Raw genomic sequence first — 20445 nt, forward strand, 5'->3', positions numbered from 1 at the left:
GACTGAGTTGCTGTTCAATTTGTAAAAGCGGTTGGGGGATGAATAATCAGGATGATGAAGAAGGTGATATTGAGTTGGTTGAAGATGAGGAGGAGGAGTTGAGAAGAAAAGCCTTGTAAAAATGCAGCAAAAGTGGAAATGTGTGTACTTTGGGTGTGTGTGTGTGTGTCAACGAGCGCTGATTAGCTCATCTCAAACAGCGGTGTGTTGCCATGGTGATGGTTACTGCTGCTGGGTGACTCAGCAGATTTTCTTTGAATGTCACTTGAAAATCACCACTTAAAACTTCAGTCAGTGTGCCAAGCCTGTTTCTGCTGTCATCAAACGGATCCTCCCTCGAGCCCCACAAGGCTTTAATGAAGCAAACATGTTCATTTCATGTCGCTAGTGTCAGAAATGTAGCCATGACCGCCATTTAAAAGAGAAAAGAGAACAAATGTCCTCTCTTCTCGTGTACTGAAATTTCTTCCGAAATGTTTCTTTTCGTTGACGGTTCAAGTATACAGTCAAAATACAAAGCACAGGATTACTGCTATACCTACTTTTAGATGCCTTTTTGTGTATGTGGAGTGAAATTTGTGGGCTCTGCAGTTTCTTTTCCGGACGAGTGGCCAAGCTTTGAGCGTGAGCTTCGTCACGGTTTGATGACATCACTTGCTCTGATCATGAAGGTTCTTTGCAAACTGAACTTTGGAAGGTTCTTGTGAAGAAAAAAAGTATAAATGATATTAAATAACCAGAATACTGACATTTTTGAATGTCCTTATGGAATTAGGCGATTGCAACAAAAATAGAAACTGAAATAAAAAATGGACACTTACAGGATAGATTTCAGCAAGAGTTATACAAGAAATGAAGCAGGGATGTGAATTGTCACACATCTGGGATTTTCTGAAATGTTGGCTTATTATCTGTAAGGATGACTTATATATCAGTTTATATTCTAGCTAGTGACTTTACAAGGAAAGTGGTTGTTGAGGTTTATTTGCTGTGCTCCAAAGTAACGTATGAAGCATCAGTTAACCCTAAGATAATGACACAGGTGTGTTATAGGAATTTATGAGGATATTTTAATGGTTACCATTTTTTCATTGACAATCATGCCATGACATTGCATATGCACCGACTTCTGGTTATTATTTTCTCTTGGCTTGTGCACCATGGCTTACGAGAGTGGGTTACTATGGTTGCAAGGCTGTCTTCTGTCTGTCAGTTAAACCTTGCCTGTTGATTCTTTAGTTTGCTGCCTTATGAGACAGAGATAATGTAATGGATTAGACCCTCATTGGCGTCTCTGCACGTCATGTAACTGAATAACTAATTACAGTTTTATACAAAGTAAGTATTTACTGTATTGTCAAAACTTTAGATGGATAAATAAAATTCTGCAAAAATCTCATACACTTTAGTGATTTAAGGTGGTTAACACTTTATGTCACACTTTGTTTTATTGCAACTACAACACCTCTTTGGCTCCATGTAGAGGAGACACTGGCTGGCTGTCAATAGAAAGTAAAAGGAAATATTTGGCAAAGGTTTCTCCTTTTCCCATAACCCCTCAATCACCTCACCTCACATTACACACCACCCTGTCCTTCTCTAAAGTCAACTGACAACACAAATCCTGTTGTTTTCTCAATTTCTGAATAGTCTCTTTTTTTTTTTTTTTTTTTTTTCCAGTCAGTGGAAGCGATGTGTCAGTAACACACAGTACTTGTACAGACTTGATAATCATCTGCTGGGTAGTTAAATGAGCAATTAAGAGAAGGTTTGTTTTTGTTTTTTGTTTTTTTTAATGGGGATTTATCAGAATCACATGTAGGTGAGTATTAATATTAGCACTTGTAATCTTTGGGTGTCCGAGGATTTGTTTCTTTTTCGATTTATTGGGGTCACGATGGGATTCAGGATTCATTGATCCATGGATTCAAGGTCTAGTTATAAATTAGTACGTACTTCAGGATCTACACACCTAAGTAATACGCGCCTAAATATGCATTGGTCAGCTTCTTAATGCATTCAAACAGTATCTAACTGAGAGAGTGAGACAGAAAGTTAAAGCCCCTGTTGCTAGCTTTGGATGAAACACAAAACATCCTTTTGCTTTAAGCGATTGGTCAAATTAGTTGTTGTATTGCTTCACATCAAGTCAGACTTTGGGTGACCTACATATCAACATCCTCTTTCCAAGAAATTTCCTTGGAACAAAAAGACTTCTCTTTATGCAAGTACTGCATTTTGCAGTCCAAGTGCAAGTAATGTCCACACACTCTTTGGTCTTTCCCATAGTGAGTCACACATTTTTTGTTTATTCCTGGTCCTAAGTCTTTTAGGTGAGTTCACGTGATTTTACCTTCAGCACCATAACGTGGTCCATAAGTTAAGATAATGTGCAAAACCACTTTGAGAGAAGTGCATGACAGAAAAGAGAGAGCACGTGAGGTTCATTGCAGAGGATGGCCAGGTGTCATTTTATAACCCCCAGCTTTGAACACACGCACACAAACACACACGCACGCCCACACACACACACAGGCGTGCACCTTGAACTTAACTAAGAGATTTCTGTTTAGAAGAGAATAATCAAGTAAAAACAAAAAGGCAAAATAGACACTTAAAGTAAACTGTAAGGGCCAACTGCTCTGTACTAGTCTTTACAAATGATGGAAACACATATGTTCCATTATGTCAGCGGCGCTCTGTTGCTAACAATCCCTCTGTGCCGCAACATATGAGAGGGAGAAGGAAAACTGTGCCATCTGCTCAGGACATTCCTAATCATTGGCAGACCTTCCTTTTATTGGCCAAATTCCTTCTAGAAACTGCTGATTTGTAAAAATGTAAACCCTTCCTCTCCGGCCTCGGCTATCCTGTTGAGAATTTTATGTAGCACATGTATTTTGTGTTCGTATATACTTTATATATGTGTGTGCGTTTGTAGGTTTGTGTGTGTGTGTGTCTGTGAGTAATAATGCTGAATAATGATGATAATAATGAATTGTGTGGTTTCAGATGGAATTGCTGGATAAATTCCCGGTGGAAGGAGGCCAGAAAGACCCGAAGCGTAGGATCATTCCATTCTTACCAGGTAAGAGTTACACATAATGTGCCTCAAGGCCTTAACACACATACACACACACACACACACACACAAACACCACACAGAAGTGCTTCATATCATGCCTGTGTCGGGACAATATAAAGGACAGTGATTAGAGTTGGAAATCAGGGGAGAGATAGTGGAGAGTGACAGGTGGGAAAGGAGCCACAGGTTTGTCGACTGAAAAGACTACCGGTAATACTGCTGCATGTGTGGTACATGAAACAATGTAGGCCGCCAGCGCCCTGTGTTTTCAAATTGCGTACATGTATTAATGAAACGTTAATCATCCAACGTGCAAAATAAGAAAAAAATTGTTCGACAAATAAGTGGTTACATGATTTCAAAATGTGCAGTCCCAAACCACATATCTCTGAACGCGTACATTTTCTCTCTTTCGTCACTCAGTCTTCCTCCTTCACTGTTTCGTGTTGTCTTCTGACCTCAGTCCTGATTTCTTTGACTTCTGCACTAAAAAAGAAAAAAAAATTGCCGTGCTTTGAGAATATGGAAAGCGTCGACTCACCGAGAGGTGATGATTGAACTAAGCAGAGGATTTCCACTCAAAAGGAGCAACTTCGATATTTATCTGCAAGCAGATTTGATCACAACCACACTGTTTCTGTGAACCAAAAAACCTGTGAAAACATTGAGCTGACCCAGCTGATCTCAAAGCGCATATAACCAGCGGAGACTACAGTTATTCATTCTGCGCATTTTCTTTGTTTGTGTGTTTAAGTTGGGGGTGGGAGGGTGGGGTAGCTGCGCTATTGTTCTGGCTGAATCATCACCTTGTGTAAAACCTGACTGGCTAAAGTGAGGTTCTTGTTCTCAGTTGTCTTAGTTGTGTCAGTAAAAAGAGATTGGGGGGGGAAAAATAACTTTGGGAGTACGCAAACCACTTTTGACCCAGTGAGAGATTTAGATACTGCTGAAAGTTAGGGAGAAAGCCTCACCCAAAAACCCAACCCTCATATCCCCTACTAGGATTCAGGCGAGTGGGGGATTGGATTTGTTCGTGGCGTTCAAGGTCTGGAACTCATTGAGAGAATACACTCATGCACAAAACACACACACGAATACACACACAAAGACTCTTTGATGAACCCTAAGTAGAAGGAGGGGAAGAGGAAGGACAGATAGGAAAACATTGCTTTTCATCTCTATATTGAAGCCAGAAAAAAAAAGCATAATATCCAGACATACTATTGCATCGCATTCATTTCTGTTAGCTTAGCGTAGCTTTACTATTAGACCCCTCAATTCTATATTTCTCTTTTAAAGCCGGTCTCCTTCGATAAATTATTATTTGCTTGTCTTCCAGTTTTGTTTGGAGCTCCTTTTGGAGGGTTTAGAGGGTTTTGGATGTTTTCTTCGAAAGGAAATGATTACTGAAGGGCCCCTGAAGCAGGCATGAATCCACTCTTGCTATGTCTACGACCTGTGTCTTGTGAAGAAGCTAGGACACCAAAAGTTAAAATGCTGATTGGACTCTACTTGACCCACTCTAGGAACTGTTGGACACAAACAATTCTCAGTGGTTTCATAAATTTAGGTTTAAGAAAAAGACTTCTGCTCGTCTTATATCCCAGATTAGGTAATAAAGCTCACCAAAGAACCCAGTATGTCGTATAGCAAGCTAATAATTGTCTGGTTCACAGAAGAGTAAAGGAAGTCATTCACTTCACGTCTGGACTGTGGGCTGGGACCAACCAAACAAGACAAGTGGAAGTGGTTTCCGCTTCTAGGTTTGGTTTTTTTCAAGGCCCCAAGCTGTATTTTTTTTTTTTTTTTAATCCTTTGGTATCTCCACATCAGCAAAGTGGCTGTCTGCATGTGGGCATAGTGCAGGATGTCTGCTGTGCTTTTGTGGACACACCAATTTTGTATTATCTGTATAATGTCCAAAGTTCATCCTTTAAACTCTGAAAAGGGAGTCTCAAAAGTACGAAACCTGCCAATATAAACCTTTCAAGTTCGTATATGTACATATAATTTCATAATAGACTGTTAATAGTCAATTTGAGGTCGGAAAACCTCCCACAATGCTTAAGAGCTTCAAAAGAGTTGATGAAGAGTGTCAAATGTGTTTCATTGAGCCCAGACATGCTTTCAGAGCGCCTCAAGTTCAGCCTTTGAAAAACAGCTGATGTCTTTTGACAGTGAGTCTGTACTTCAGGTACAGATATGCATGTATGCGTCTTCAGGGTCCCACCACTGGAGAAGAGATATTCCTTTATCAAGTTTAGTATAGAGATTGAGCTGTGATTAAGTTAGCATTTTTTTCCTTTTTCCCCTTAATGATAAATCTTGCGACATATTTGTTTTTCTTTCAGCTACTCTGTCCCTGCCACAGTAGGAGGTTCAGTATGTTGGGCAGGTCAAATATGTTTCTGGAGCTGAATAACACATTCCTAAGTCAGTCCTCTGGGAAGGGCAGAGAAGAACAAAATAACTGAACAGTTACCATGACCTTGTTGCTTATGCTTCATTCATATCACGTTCATCTCCCTGTCTGCAGGGGAAAGCAATCACTGCTTCTCTCTCTCTCTCTCTCTCTCTCTCTCTCTCTCTCTCTCTCCCTCTCTCTCTCTCTCCTGTCTACTTGAAGGGGTGTACCAGGAGCAGACTTGTCTTTTGCGGTTTTTCCTGCCCTTAGTCAGCAACTTACTCAAAAACACAGTAATTACAGTACACAAACAGGTCGGTCTTTCACATTTGCCTCAGAAGCTCACATGTATTGTTGCTGTGTTGAGGAAAGCCTACAAGTACAATAGTAAAATTTCAACTCTAAGATTGGCAAATTGTACGTAATTTGATACATTGAAAATCATTTGGCAAGTAGAGATCTATGACTCGACATGTTCATCATACTTTTTTTTTTCCCTTTTACTTAACTCTCGTAATATCCATACATATTTTGTCCTCTGGGGTCAAAAATGACTCCGTCTGGTTATTTTAAATTAAAGGCTAGTAAGACCTCATTTACATGTCTGCATGTGAGGCAGGTAGCACTGGCGTGATCTGTGTTTTGAGATCACTCTGGCAAAGGCAGAACGTGCGCTTCTCTTTTGGTTGATGGTTCGGGCAGCTGGGCGAGGGGGAGCTGCTGCAGAGGCCAAAAAGACACCTGCTAATTTAACTAGTGGACATCGAAGCACTTATTTGTTTACCTGTAAACTGTACGGGGCATTACTAGTAAACGAGGAAGGTAACAACTGCTCTCTCCCTGACTAGTTGACATTTAGCTATTACAAGTTAACTAGAAAACATTTCCGAGCCTCACTAGTATTTCCCTCCTTACTAGCTAACGTGTAGAATTTTTGCCGTCTACTATTTTACTAGTGCATCTTTCAACGTGCAGATTATTTGATAAATAAGAAATAGTCAACTCATCTTAGATTTTATTTCAACTATGTCCAGGTCTTTGTTTCTAGCTGTCAGGTCTGTGGATGATCAAGTAATGGAGCAGAAAAGTAAAAGATCATTCAAGTTCTTCCGTTTTTTTAAATCTTCGTAGAATCGAAATAATAAGTCTAAAGCTTGTTTGAAATGTCTCTAAAGTGCTAAATTGGGCGAAGAAATAAGAAGAATTCATGGATGGTGATTCAGCGATTAAGAGGGGAGAGCTGAAGACCCAGTTCTCAGTGTGAGGTACTTTGAAAAAAAACCCTCCCATGTTCCTGTCTGTGTCTCTTTTCTCGGTCTACGTTGCTCACCCTCCTCAAACAAGAGTTGTTTGATACCTCTGGTCAATGCTGGCTCTGAGGTTTGCCATAAAGCCTGCCTTGCGTCAGCCGTGGCTCCGGGGGTAGCAGCTTTTCCTTCTCTCTCTCTTCTCCCTCCCTAAACCAAACTGCAGCCCTTTTCCAAAGCTGCACCCATAAGCTGCCATGCATACAGAGTGGGCAGTGTTGAGTCAGTGCTTCTCTCCTGACCCCTGAGAGCTTTGGAAAACCGTCAAGAAAGCTTTCTGTTTGAGGAGGGAGAGAAAAATAGAGACGGAGAAGGGGAGGGGGGGATGGAGAGAGAGAGAGAGAAGTTACTCTAGGCCTCCAGAGAGCTGGCTTTCAAATCCCTTTAGTTTTTGTGAGCAGTCCAGACAGTGTGTCCTCTCGTCTGCTCTGGCAAAGATGTTGCCGACACTTTGGGCATTTGTAATGTCTTCTCCAACTCTTCATCTCTGCTTCATTTACTCCACTTTTCAGCACAGATTTGGCGAGAAATGTGGCTTATCAGACCATATTCACTTTCAACTCTTTCCTCTGAAGGCCTTTTTGATCAGATTCTGAATAGTATGATAACGTAAGAGTGAATTTTGACCACGGTACCTCTGTGAAGTTCTGTTAATGCTTATTTTACCAAGCTGTAAACTGGATGAAAGTTGATTGGATCTAAAGGAATGAAATGAATCAAGCCATACTACATGATCTGGATCTGACCTTAATTTCGTGACGGGGCAACATTGTGCCAACACAACAGAGACTGAGTTTCATGCCATTCCAACAAGTAGATGTTGGAAACATTTCAAAGCACAACAAAAAAAAAACAACTCACTTATAAACAATACATATCTTCTGAGAATCTTAAATATGTAAATTTGCTGCCAACACATTCCCCTCATTTTTGAAAAGGTCTGTCAAAAGCAAACGACCCCTGGTTTGTCCCTTCTGTTAGCCGTAAGGAATTTTGTAATGTAGCTGATAGGTGCAGAAATCATTCTCTGGTCCATTGACTTTAAATCATATATTCACACATCAACAAGTGTCGTCAATATGCAGTCACAATATTATTATTATTATTATTATAAAATTGAAACAAGTTGTATATTTTGGTGACTTAATAAAGCAAGATGCTGAAGGAAGTAGGCAGAGTAGAGCAGACACATGGGCAGAGAGAGAGAGAAGCTTTGTGGGCAACAACAACAAGGCTTAATAAAATCTAAGATGTCATTCATCCGGATGTTTTCAATAGCGTTTTTTTCCAATCAGAAACGAAAGACAAACCTTCTTGTTGTGCATGCATCAAAGTATTTTCAATATTCAATGATCACATTACACCAACATATAACTCATGTATAGTTTTGGATGTATGGGTTAAGGACACATGACAGCAGTTGTTAATACCATGGATCAAAAGTGGAGCTTCAGCTGCAGTTCTGAATAGATTCATGTTTCCACTGGAATACACTCTGAACAAATACACTAACCTCTTGATGGAGAGGATTCAGAGCTGTTAACAACTTGGCCACTTTGGTGTTCAGGATCTTACGTCTTCACTCCAAATGTCTGAGGAAATGTATTTGAGCCATTTTAGAGGCACTGTTCTCGGGACCATGACTTGCCAGTTCCTTTGTTTGTTTATTTGTCACTCCAGATGAGAGCGGGGGAGTAGCATTAAAGCTGTCATATCAACGTCATTTGTTTTCCCCAAATCATTTATTCATAACTGGAAAAGGCCAGCCGCTCACCTCGCTCTTTAACCACCCGGTGTGCTGTCAGCCTTGTATATTGTGTCTGCATTCTAATTCAAAAACCATTTCTGTAGCATCCGCTCCTTGACCTTTCATAGGACTGCTTAGTGTTTGAAGTTGCTCTTGGCGAGAACATTATCTGAAACAGCCATCATGTATATGCATATTTACTGCAGGTGCATGTATTAACAATATTTATCAAGGTCTCTGCTGTGTTCTCAGTCCGTTTTTTTATTTTTTTTTATGACTTTTATTTCAGGAAAGATCCTGTTTAGGAGGAGCCATATCAGAGATGTGGCCATGAAAAGACTCCGGCCCATAAATGAGTACTGCAGGGTGAGTACATTGACAGTTTTAGTACTTTAAAATGGAAATCTGTGATGAGGAAGAACTGAGAACTTGTGCGCAAAATACCAGATTTAAGTTTAAAAGTACAGTGGACATAGTAGAAAGACGGTCAGACAGGAAGCAGGAAAACAATCTTTTCATGTTGTCTGTTTGCATATGACAAACACGACTGTCTGTTGGCCAGTTGCATTATTTATAGTTACGTGTCGAAATCCAGTGTCCAAAGTGTATAACATATCTTCCATGTCAGTGAGACAGTACAGCTGTAGTCGAGTAGAATGCGTAAAAGATGGTTATATGCTTCTTAAAGTGAAGCATATAGTCACTCTGCACCTTCGCACAACAGCCACAGCCAGAGCCTTATGAATAATGCTGTTGCCTTTACCTTTGTAAATGCTCAGTGCAATGCTAAACTCTCATTGCTCGACCTCTGTGACAGCAGGCATCTAGCATGCGGAGGTGTCCTTAAAGCTCCCCAGGGGGCTCTGCAGATGACTGTGACCTCACAGCTAGCAGACAAACGAAAAGGAGAATTTCTCTCAAGGGATGAATGAATGTGTATGAGGGGGGGAAGCAGTTTCTGTGTAGCTCAATAGAAAGAAGATATCAGTATATATCCACAACTCGAAAGACATTCAACAAGAAAGGAAATGTGTCAATGTGTTGGTGGTCTTTTTTTCCCCTCTTTTTCAAACGCAAACGTTCTCCTTACCAGTTGAAAGAGACGTACTGTAAAACAGCCTATTACATGACTTGCTTTTCAAACAATATTAATGACTTCACTTTAAAAAAAAAAAAAAAAAAAGAGGGGGAAGAAATGCAAACTGTACAACCGTGAGCTCTGCTGTAGCAGAACTGCAACCATAAAACTGCCAATTGCTAACAACTAATTACTTCATTTTGATAGAAATGTAGCCACAGCCGGCTAGAAAAATGCATTATGATTGATGTTGGGCTCCTAAGCAACGGTACACAGTTTATTTTATTTATTTTTTTTGCCCTTGAATTAAACGTGTTGCAAAAGTTTCAAATTTTCCATCGTTCTAAATTAGGTTGCCATTGTGTGTCTGTGTAAACCATGGAGCCGGTCTTTTTTTCAACCGGGGGGGGGGGGGGGGGGGAGTCATTATGTTTGATGATCAGACAAAAGTCTCTTGGCCACAAAGTCACATGATTTGAGTGAACCAGTGCCCTGGTATTTAGAACTATCAGGGAGGATAAGCTGATGCTAGGTCTTGTGTTGTGGTGCTAACTGCCCGCAATATTAATGCCAAAGGCATCAAAGAGCTCGCTGGTGCTGAGCTTGCTCCAGTCAGCACATCCACAGCCCATAGGTTGTGTTTTTGTTGAGTTTTGCGCGCGCTCCTTATGGCCTCTTAACCATACATGCTCAGTTCTTTCTGTCTCTCTGAGAGGTGAAATTTGAGGATGTTTTCACAAGTGAGTTCTGACTAAGGCCTTTCTCCTGCTTTCATGTGTTGTCAACGGTGCTGTTTTACAACTGGATCCCTTTTTCTTCTCCACATACAGTAAGAGGCTCAGGAAACCCTCACAGCACAAGTATGTTTTCTGATGAGACGCTTATGACAGGCCTGTCACTGCTTCATAAACGGTCGGAATGAAGACAAAAGTGAATGATCAACATTATGGAGGGGGGGGGGCCGTGACTCCACCAAGTGTCGTCTGGGGTTAAAGGAATGTACAGCTGGTGTAGGAAACATCTTTAACCACTTAGGTGAAAAGTAAAATCTTGGGGGAGGGACAGTGATGTTGGTGCGTGCGTATGGGTGTGGATGTGGATGTTTACGGGAATAGCTAAGCAGCAGCAGTGCTGTTGCTCCAGTCAATTTAGTTTAGCTTTTTGGGAACGGCAGTAAAGTTATAAAAATCTGTATACCTGTTGTTGAGCTGAATAGTCTTTTGATTGGCATCCATGTAGAGACAGCAGCAGTAAAGAACCATTTCAAGCAGAGGCATTACGGTTTTTTTTCTTCTGATGTTAGTAAATGATGATAATTTGGGAACTTTTAGGACAAAGAAAAAAAAAATCTTCTAATATTTTCATAGTGTAATGTTGCGTTCCATGTGTTCTGGAAGTAGAGTGGCTCTCCGGATGACGCAATCGACTGGCATCTCGGAAATGTCCCACTTACGAGATCAAATGGAACACATGTAAATAAATAGAATCCTTACACAGTGACTTTAAATCAGAGCTTCTCTTCAGGGTTTATCACACGTACTTGATAACAATTTGTCGGAATAAAGCATGGGAGCTCTTATCTCCAAATGTATATAATTCAGGGTTTTACTGTTAATGCAGGAGGGGGAAAAAAACCAAATCGGAACTCTGCGAGAAGAAAACTCTTCATCCACCCCGACACAGTCAGGTTGACGAGGTAGAATTCATGTTTTTCTTCGAGAAGAGCTGAGTCAGGCCTTCTGCGGCACAGCTGAGGCTTTAACCTGACTCATATGGAATTTCCCTCCTTGTAAAGGGTTATGTTTTTATTGAAGTCAGGAAACACAGTCAAATAAAAAGAAAGGAAGAAAGAGAGAAAGAAAACATGGAATGGGGGGGGTTGTTTGTTTTACCCAGTGTATAGTGCTGAACTAGAAATGTATCTGGGTTTCAAATGTGTCGCATCAAAAACAGTGTATTTTCTTTAACCAGTGGGGTGTTTGAGTCAGGGAAAAACATGAAGATGTTGCATTATGAAAACCTCAAAATGTCCTTTGTTCCCACACGAGCAGTCTTTATCTGAACCTGGAATGCATTAATGGACAAAAACGTATATTTCCTAACACACAGGCTGTGCGAAAGAGAAAAGATCCTGTGGCTATGTACTCTACATTTATGGGAGCGCACAATAAAATCTCTCATTTCCATTTCCATTCGCATTCTTCCCCTTCAAGAACACACGTGTGTGCATTGTGCATTCACACACTCAAACACATACACAGGCACACACAATTACCTTAATGCGGCCTGCTGTAAAGAACACTCATAAAGTCCATTTGCTGTAATGTAATGTACCCTGGACCCCCCCCCCCCCCCCTCCTGTCTCCCTCCCTGGGGAGAATTGTAATGAGTGGACGGGGCCCGCAGGCTGACACGAGCAGAGGAATAAATCCAAGGAGAAGAGAGCCGGATCAGAATGCACTCTGACCTCAGGCAGAGCAGCGTCTTTAGCTGCCATGGTAGAGATTGGAGGGAGACCTCAGGAGGTAACCTATAGGAACTCCTAAATCAGCTGCTTATAGTTGGAGTCTATCGTAATGGCTTTTGAGGTCCCATGAATAATGACAGTCCAGCAAAATCACACGATCAATGAATCACCAACCTTTATGTGGCAACACTCGTGCTCTGCATGACTTTGTAGCTAATGCAAAACAGTAGTAAGACTTTGTCCGTGGCAGGAGTCCCACTGCTTTTCCTCCACACACTGCTGGCATTGGCTCATGCTCATAAGTATAACAAGGTGGATGTGGCAAATGGGACAAGGGCACCTTGGATGGGTCTTTGGCTTCCATTCCGTATCCGTCAGTCCTGACGTTATATCAGTGTGACAGAGAATACAGACTCTGCTCCCTTAAAGGACTGAAGGGAAACACTTAGGAGTATTAAAATCAGAGGTAGAGGCCAACAGAGGAAGCTTGATGGATCGCATTGAGCTTTGCCTGCAAAGCCACAGGAGAGGGCGTGGGCTCTCTCGGCTGCATGAGAGATGGCTACCTCGGGGTCATTGGAGACAGTTCTCCTGTCGTCTGGTTTGAGTCATGAAGCTGTTAAGGTGGTTATCTCTTTCACAGCTGCCTTTTAGTTGTTGTTTGGTTTTTTTTTTCTTTCTGAAAGAGCAGGGGAAGCAGATAAAACACAGAGTCAAGAGAGAGCCAAAAAAAAAAAAGGGCTAGAAACCAATCAAACCATTTAAAGAGAGAGCTTAAAGTGACTGCGTCTTAAATCTCCGACCGTGCTGTCAGGACTCATGTCTCTGCAGCGGGTGATCCTCCACAGAGCTGGAAGAAGAGCTGGGGTGGGGGGGGGGGGGCGAGACAGATCAATTAACGAAGAAACAGGGAGAGGAACGAACCAAGCTGGTCGGTTTTAAACACTTCAAAACAGGAATTCATATGACAAACTAACGTGACTTATTATTGATGGACTTTTATTCTGAAATGATTAGGGAAGAAACGATTATTCGTGAAACTGTGGAAGATCCATTCAAAGGTGTGAAGGTTCACGTCGGTACTCGTGAAAATGAAATCGCAATAATATTGTGGGTGTCAGCAGCTGTAGAGCAGAGGTGGTTGGCTGCGGCTGGGCGAGATTTAGAAATTTAGGACGCACCGCCGTCTTTTAAATCGGAGGTGTGGAAGCGTTTTGGCTTCTCCAAGACAGAACGTGAAAGAGGTGAAAAATAACAGACGAGACAAAAACTGTGCAAAAAAGATCCGAAGACAGAAACGACAAAAATAGCTCGACCATCATGATGCAGCATTTAATGGACACCACAATCATAAGCTCTAGTCACCAGAAAACATTGACAGGCCAAACTACACTCACAAGCCGGTTTTCAGCCCCGAAAGGAATCTTTTTCAGTCATAAATTGTCTACCGTCTAATTTCGTAAGTTAAATAATTCGTGAAATTGTATCGTGAATTGTTTCGTATCGTGAGTTTAGTGAATCATACCATCTTGTTTTGTTTTTTTGTTTTTTAATTAAAACCATTCACGATCAGTATGATAAATATGAAAAACTAGAATCAATCCCAGACACAATTTTCTAAATGTATTATTCTACAAAGAAAGAAAGGTTTTTATTCCTCTGGTGGAATATGCAGATCTAAAATCGAGGCAGCTTCGTATCACACAGTGACATTATCTTATCTATATTTGAGGAGAATCTGTAATGGCACAATGGCATTGTACATATATGTTGTGATTTTTTTTTTTTTTGCAGTAAGAAACCCGATGTCTTTTGTACCCTGTGACACTCATACATGCTCCAACATGTATTCTAAAAGTGCCCTTAAACGGTGGAGCAATTGCATATTCTATGACTCGGTGGAGGCCAGAGACTGATTGAAGACGACATTTAACCTCTGGTTGACGTCTTTGTCACCCTGTGATTTAACTCGTCTGTTTGTTGGGTGAAAAAATTTTTTTTTTTTTTTTTTTTTTTTTTCTGTCTGAAGGCTCTCATTCAGCTGCCAGTCTACATCTCCCAGTGTGAAGAAGTCAGAGTGTTTTTTGAGACCAGACCTGAAGACCTCAACCCACCCAAGGAGTAAGTGCCACACACACACACACACACACACACACACACACACACACACACACACACACACACACACACACACACACACACACACACACACACACACACACACACACACACAAAGAGAATTCCCTCAACTGTAGTGACCCTCAGGCTCACAAACAATGAAAACATTTGTCCTTTAACTGATGTCATGTCACATCCTGCCCACATTTTTCTCCCAGCATGTCGGTAATGACCATTCATTAAACCCTCTTATGGATATGATTTCACACTCTTGCACTTCTTCCTGTTTGATTTTTCGTGCAGAAACGCACCTAATGGTTCGTTTGTTTTTCGCTGAGTTAGCATATGAGCATAATAGCTCCAGACAGCTAACACTGCTTGATTGCTCTGAATGTGTGCAGACCTGCACCGTCGCTTCTTGCAAAATCTCACTCAACCCATTACATCACAGCCAGTGCCGACAGTTACTATGTGCCAGAACTATAACATCAGCAGGCAGTGAATGCCAGTGTCAAGCACACACAAGCATGTGTCGACACACACTTAACTTTGCACACAGGTCCTGGTTACAAATGTGTTGGTATTAAGGTTGCGAGCACCTTCAGGGCAGTAGAGGTTACGGGTGGCTGGTTTCATAGAGGCCGTAATATGGTGCTCACATTTTGACCCCGGGAGAGGATTTTTTTCACTTACAGCTGTCAGCTGCAATATTAGCTCTAACCTCTTTGTCATCACACATACACATGTGCAGCACCGGGCATTGAGAGTCAGCAGGAAATTGAGTCCTGTGAAAATATGCTGGGAGTGCACATAGGGCCAGCAGCATGCTACCACGCAAAGAATAGAGATTTTAATTGGAAAAAATGTAACTGGAGCAATTTCTTTCAAAGAATAAATAAATAAGATTAAGATATTTTACTAACTTGTGTTGTTGTGGTTGGATTTCTTCGATTTGTCAGTATCTTCAGTCACAGACTGCAATATATAATCAGAACAACTATATACACACCCTTGTGGCACAGCTCTGTTCAGGGAGTATAGAGACTGGCTCACACCTGCCTGACGCATGCAGCGAGAAGAGTGTGGCTGAGCGCTCGTCTTTCATATTCCACTCGTCAACCGAATCTCCTTGACATTTAATGTCACTTAAATGGTTGAGTCAGGGAATTTGCAAAATGCCACCTCACTTTTCTCATCCTGTACCACCTGGTGCATCTGACCCAAAGAATGAAAGATGTGCAAATGTGATGTGTTACACATTCGCTGTGTAACAAGATGGTTGGTATTGTTTATCTATCTAAAACATGTTTATAGATGCTTTATAAAGCGTTACTAAGGGATTATAAACTTCAGTTCCAACTTTACAATAACGTCCAAAAAACATTAATAGATACTTCATAAAACAGTCGTAAACCATTCACAAATATCTGGTCCAATGTTTATAGCTGTTTTATAAACCATCATCAAGGTTTACTAATCCTTTATTAATCATTAACAAACACTTTATAAAGTGTATAAAAAGTTATAATGTGTGCATCAATAAACTGTTGCTATAACATCAATTGTAGCATTACAACTCATTAAAAAACATTAACTATAATTTCATTGTTTGTTAACGGTAAATAACATTAACTAAAGGTTAATTAACTATCTATTTACCCTTATTTACCCTTTATAGATGATGGTTACGATAAAGTGTTACCAGAACATTTTATTATGTAGGTATGAAGACATCTTGTCTTACACAGCACAGAATGTACATGCATATTCGTTGCATTAAGCTGTTGTCAATCAGTGATGACTTACAATAAGAGAGCATCAGGGGGATCTTACTCAAGGACAATTAACAGGACAGGATGCTGTAAGAGGGATCAGGCATGAGATGGCTCGCTGCCATATTATCTTCTATAATGTGAATGGATTTGACGTCACTTTGAAAGGTGTTGTCCGTGGCAGTCTTGTCTGTTTTCTGAGTTTGCTTGCTTTTTTGCCCGAAAATGTGAAACTGTGTTCAACATTCTCGGGCGTGTTAATGGGGACAGATGTCCTCCTTATGCAGGTATGTTTAAGTGTGACAATAAGCGTGCTCTCTGTAACTCCTCCTCATGAAAATCAACCCCTCCAAATGCGTGCCATCAATGTACAGTGTATGCACAAAAACGTCTTCTGTCCCTCCACAGGGCGGGTTACCAAGTACACGCCCCCTCCCTCCCTGTACAACATCCATGGCATGTGTTTGGAGAGGCAGGATAGAGATGGAGCATTTACTTCAGGCAGATGAATATAGAAAGACCTTGGTTTGTCTTTATTGAAATTGGATTACTGGCTTTCTGCTTGTGCAGCCGGTTGTTTGGCTGACTGACAGCGGGGTCTGTTGTTCAGACACACCAGCCACTGTGGGAGAAGATTTATCCTGGCCAGTAAATCTCACTGCGCTGGAGCGGGACATCCCAGACTTTCTCCCCTAAAGTGTAGCGGCGTAAGAGGAGAGGGAAAGGGAGGCGAGAAGGAGTCGTTCAGTTTAAGGAAAGGTGCACGAGCAGAGAGAGAAATCGAACCAAAAGTTAAAGGTGAGATGTCAAAGATTCAAGGAGACAAAGAAGAACGAATAGACCGGACAAAGCAGGGTCGGGGAAGAATAAGTGGATGAATAAGAATGAAGAGGAGCTCATTTTAAACTAGGAGACGTGCGTTTAAATGAGAAAGTAGGGGAGGGAGATAAAGAACATCAATCACACCATTAATCAGGATGTGCACATTTATTATATGACAGCAGGTTAGACAGCGCAAAGGGGTTCTGAGTCTCATACACTAAAGCCATCCCAGAATGTGCAGTGTCACTCTACTCGTGTCGTTGTGCATCACATTAATTCATGACTTACCAGAAACAACATCAAAATATGATTCATTTTCCCACTCACTACATTCAGATAATATCCTGCCACAGAAGGTTGTTACATTATTATTTCCCGTCTTTTTCAAGGCAAAGCCTCGTATTGTTTAGTTCGGATTTGCTCTCATGTCGTCGGACGCCATATGACTCGCAGCTCGGCCGTTCCCATGAGAGTTGAAGTCGGAGGGTTCATTTGATTTGACACAGTAAACCCATTTATACGTTGATGATCATATTAGGCTAATGATCAAGGTCATTGGCAAAGTCTGGTGCATTACCTGACCCCGCTTTCACCTTGGCTCCAAACAAGCAAACAAGGCACACACACACACATCCCATACACACATTCTCTGTGCTCTGTGTTAACGCATTATTGCTGCTTTTGTTAGCGAGGCTGGGGATTTCTTTATAAAGTCTATTAATTGGGAGAGCTGATCGGGAAAGATTTATCGAAACTTCAGCCTCAGTAGTGAACAGTTGTGCCCATGGAACCGTTCGTTATGGGGCTAAGAGCATTCATGTTGCGAAGGAAATGAACAAGGGAAGATGAAGGAGTGAATTAAGTAAACATGGAAGATTCAAGACAAAAATGAATGAATAAAAAGGCCATAAAGTAAGAGACTAATATTTAGATAACATGGAGGGAGGGGAAGGGCGAGTGGGGGAGGAAAATACTGAGCATTAGCCACCATCAGGGCATCTGGACATTGAATCAGCTCCTGACTGCTGCTGAGGAGAGATGGTCTATTTATCTGGCTAATGTCTAAACCAGACACAGCAGATGCTGTATTGAATTTAACATCAGACTACATTTCAGGGATCGGCTATCCAGAGGCTTTCTATTCACATGGGCCGCTATCAGAGAGGGAGAGTCAGACTCATTCTTCTCCCCCCCCCCCCCCCCCCCCCCCCCCCCCCATGACTGTGAAGCATTTTAATACATCTAACAGACAATGGTAATGTTTCCAATTATTGTTCATTCATTTCTGGAGTAATTACAGAAAGTACTCTGCTGTGGCAATCTGACAAACGTAAAAAAACTAAAAAAAAAACTAATGAAACGGCTCAAAAGCAGATCAATCTGAATCCATTCGAAGTTAATTGAAAGCATCATTAGTGCCTGTTTCCAACTCAAGTTGTAGAAGTTTCTGCCCGTATTTTGGCGGGTAGGAGCCGTGGTATTTAACATCCAGAATCATGGACTGGAACAATAAGCTAGGGTCAAAGCTGCAAAGTATCAATTAGAGATATAAACTGTCCGACAGTGAGAGTGAGATTCAATGACTTTAGGGGGGAAAGAAAGCCTATCAGTGGTGGTCTCGACCGGTCTTGATTTAAAAATATGAAGTCCAACCCAATCTGAAACCAGGACAAGAGATGAGACCGGGGCCTCGGGCAGGTCTTCAGACAAAGACCCAATTTAAGTACGACAACACCATTAAGTTTGAAGATGCTTTCTGACATTCTTGAGATGATGTAATTCAACTGATTGTTCATAATGATGATGTTTGTAGTGAACGAGAAGAAATGAAATGTGCAAATTCCTTGTAACAAAAGGACGTTTTCCTCTTCTGTTTACAGGGAACCCATTGGGAAGAAGAAGTCAGGTAAGACGCGACAATGCTCGTTTGGTTTGATGTGATTTTGTCTTTTGATAGAAATAAGTGCAAAGGAAGAAAAATAACATTTGCTTCTTTTTATTTTATTGGTAATATGGGACGACAGTTTTTATTCCCCCCTCTCTCATGGGCAAGTCCTCTCCTATTCATCCAAAGTTTTTGATAGGAAATGATCTCCCTCTAGTGGTCATGATTTTAATAACAAGGTCTGTTGGCTGATGCAGTCAGAGTCGTACAGTATTTTTTTTTGTCCCCTCTTGAATGTGTTCCTGGAGTTGAAGATTTGAGTACTGGTAACAACGAATCTCCTTTTTGCCATGTTTCACTGAACCTTGATACATATTCTCTCTTTCCTCTCCGTTTATCTTGTTTCCCTGAAGTGCATCCATGACATATTTTCAGTTCTCTTCTCTACTCATTCTCCTTTCCATCAGGGATTTTGGAGCGAGCGACTACTTTCCTACAGCGAGGTAGTAAACACTTGGTCGTGCTGTGTGTGTGACCCGGCAGGCTGCTAGTGGCCTGTCCCCCCCTCCTCCTCACCCCCCCTCCCCCCCTCCCCCATTGACCTAGGCAGGTGGGATGTGGCTCTGTTGTAAGGCTTGGGGGCTTGCATTGATTCAATGAGGGAAACGTGTAATGTAGCTGATGATCATGTACACTATGGCTCACTCCTTGGTTGTTTTGAAGTGTGTTGTGGCAGAATAGAAAAGATGAATTAAAGAGTTACGCTTTCATCTCGCAATCACATGATGACGTCGTGTTTTTGATTATGCCCATAGGTCACAATCTGCTCACTGAATGGAAAGATCTGCTGATTCCGCTTTTGTCACAACCAGATAATTAGAATTTTGCCACCTCTGTAATTTTTGGATTCGGGCATTTCAAACAACTAACTATGTTTGATAAAACGTGTTCGACATTAAGCTGATGAATACACAGTGAAGCCTCCGACGTTAAGTCGATTTTTTTTTTCTCAAGCGAGCTTGCTGCTAACATCGGTGGTGGGTCTTAGTGGTGTTGGTCTGTTTCTGTGTAGAAATCACAGCCATCTTGATTATGAATTAAAACCCATCTACTCTTTCTAATCCTCTTTCCTTCACTCCAACGTGTCCACACCTTCCATCTTTTCTCTGTTAGCGCTTTGTTTCCTCTCACGCCGTGTATCTAATCACATCAGCATGTCGGGGTGAGTCTTTATACTCTAGATAAGCCTCCACTGATTTAAGCTTTGCACTACTCTTCAGAAGCACTTTTGGAAGAAAAAGAAGTTCTTTTTAGTGCAAATAAAATATGAAATCGTGGTATTCTCCTTTGTCAATGAGACGGAAGGTCAATGCTACAAAGCCAAACAAATCCAAATTCACGACTATTCCTTTAATTCCACATCAAAGTAACAAGTGGAGGCTTATTTACGTTATCAGGACTTTCCTCCTCGAACTCGCCTCACAAAGGAGCTGAAGGGGGATCAATGAGCTGTCTTCGCTTTCTGCCCTCAATCAGGAGATTCCACCGCAGCAGACCCTCTCCTCCTCGACCAGTATGTGGCGGTGACGGACTACGAGAAGCAGGAGAGCTCTGAGGTCAGCCTGCACGTGGGTCAAGTGGTGGAGGTCATCGAGAAAAATGAGTCCGGTAAGGTTTCTACACAGCATGAAGTTCCTTTTTTTTTTCTTTTTTTTTTTTTTTTTTTAAAGAGGTTGGTGGTGTAAAAAAAAAAAAAAAAT

At 41.4% G+C, this 20445-nt stretch overlaps 1 protein-coding gene across 3 annotated transcripts in view; it reads left to right on the forward strand.

The window, feature by feature from the left end:
• The window catches only part of sh3pxd2b (SH3 and PX domains 2B), a 35100-nt gene that overhangs the window by 9275 nt on the left and 5380 nt on the right, over positions 1-20445 (forward strand). For 2 of the 3 annotated variants that reach the window (XM_079355341.1, XM_079355343.1), the window contains exons 3-8: positions 3013-3088; positions 8833-8909; positions 14118-14209; positions 18681-18706; positions 19153-19188; positions 20222-20353. In XM_079355341.1, the coding sequence (XP_079211467.1) occupies positions 3013-3088; positions 8833-8909; positions 14118-14209; positions 18681-18706; positions 19153-19188; positions 20222-20353 (439 nt within the window). The remainder of the gene's footprint in view (positions 1-3012; positions 3089-8832; positions 8910-14117; positions 14210-18680; positions 18707-19152; positions 19189-20221; positions 20354-20445) is intronic. The other variant, XM_079355342.1, reaches the window with a different exon arrangement.

The sequence above is a fragment of the Symphodus melops genome (genome assembly GCF_947650265.1).
Source record: "Symphodus melops genome assembly, chromosome: 11".
Taxonomy (NCBI): domain Eukaryota; kingdom Metazoa; phylum Chordata; class Actinopteri; order Labriformes; family Labridae; genus Symphodus; species Symphodus melops.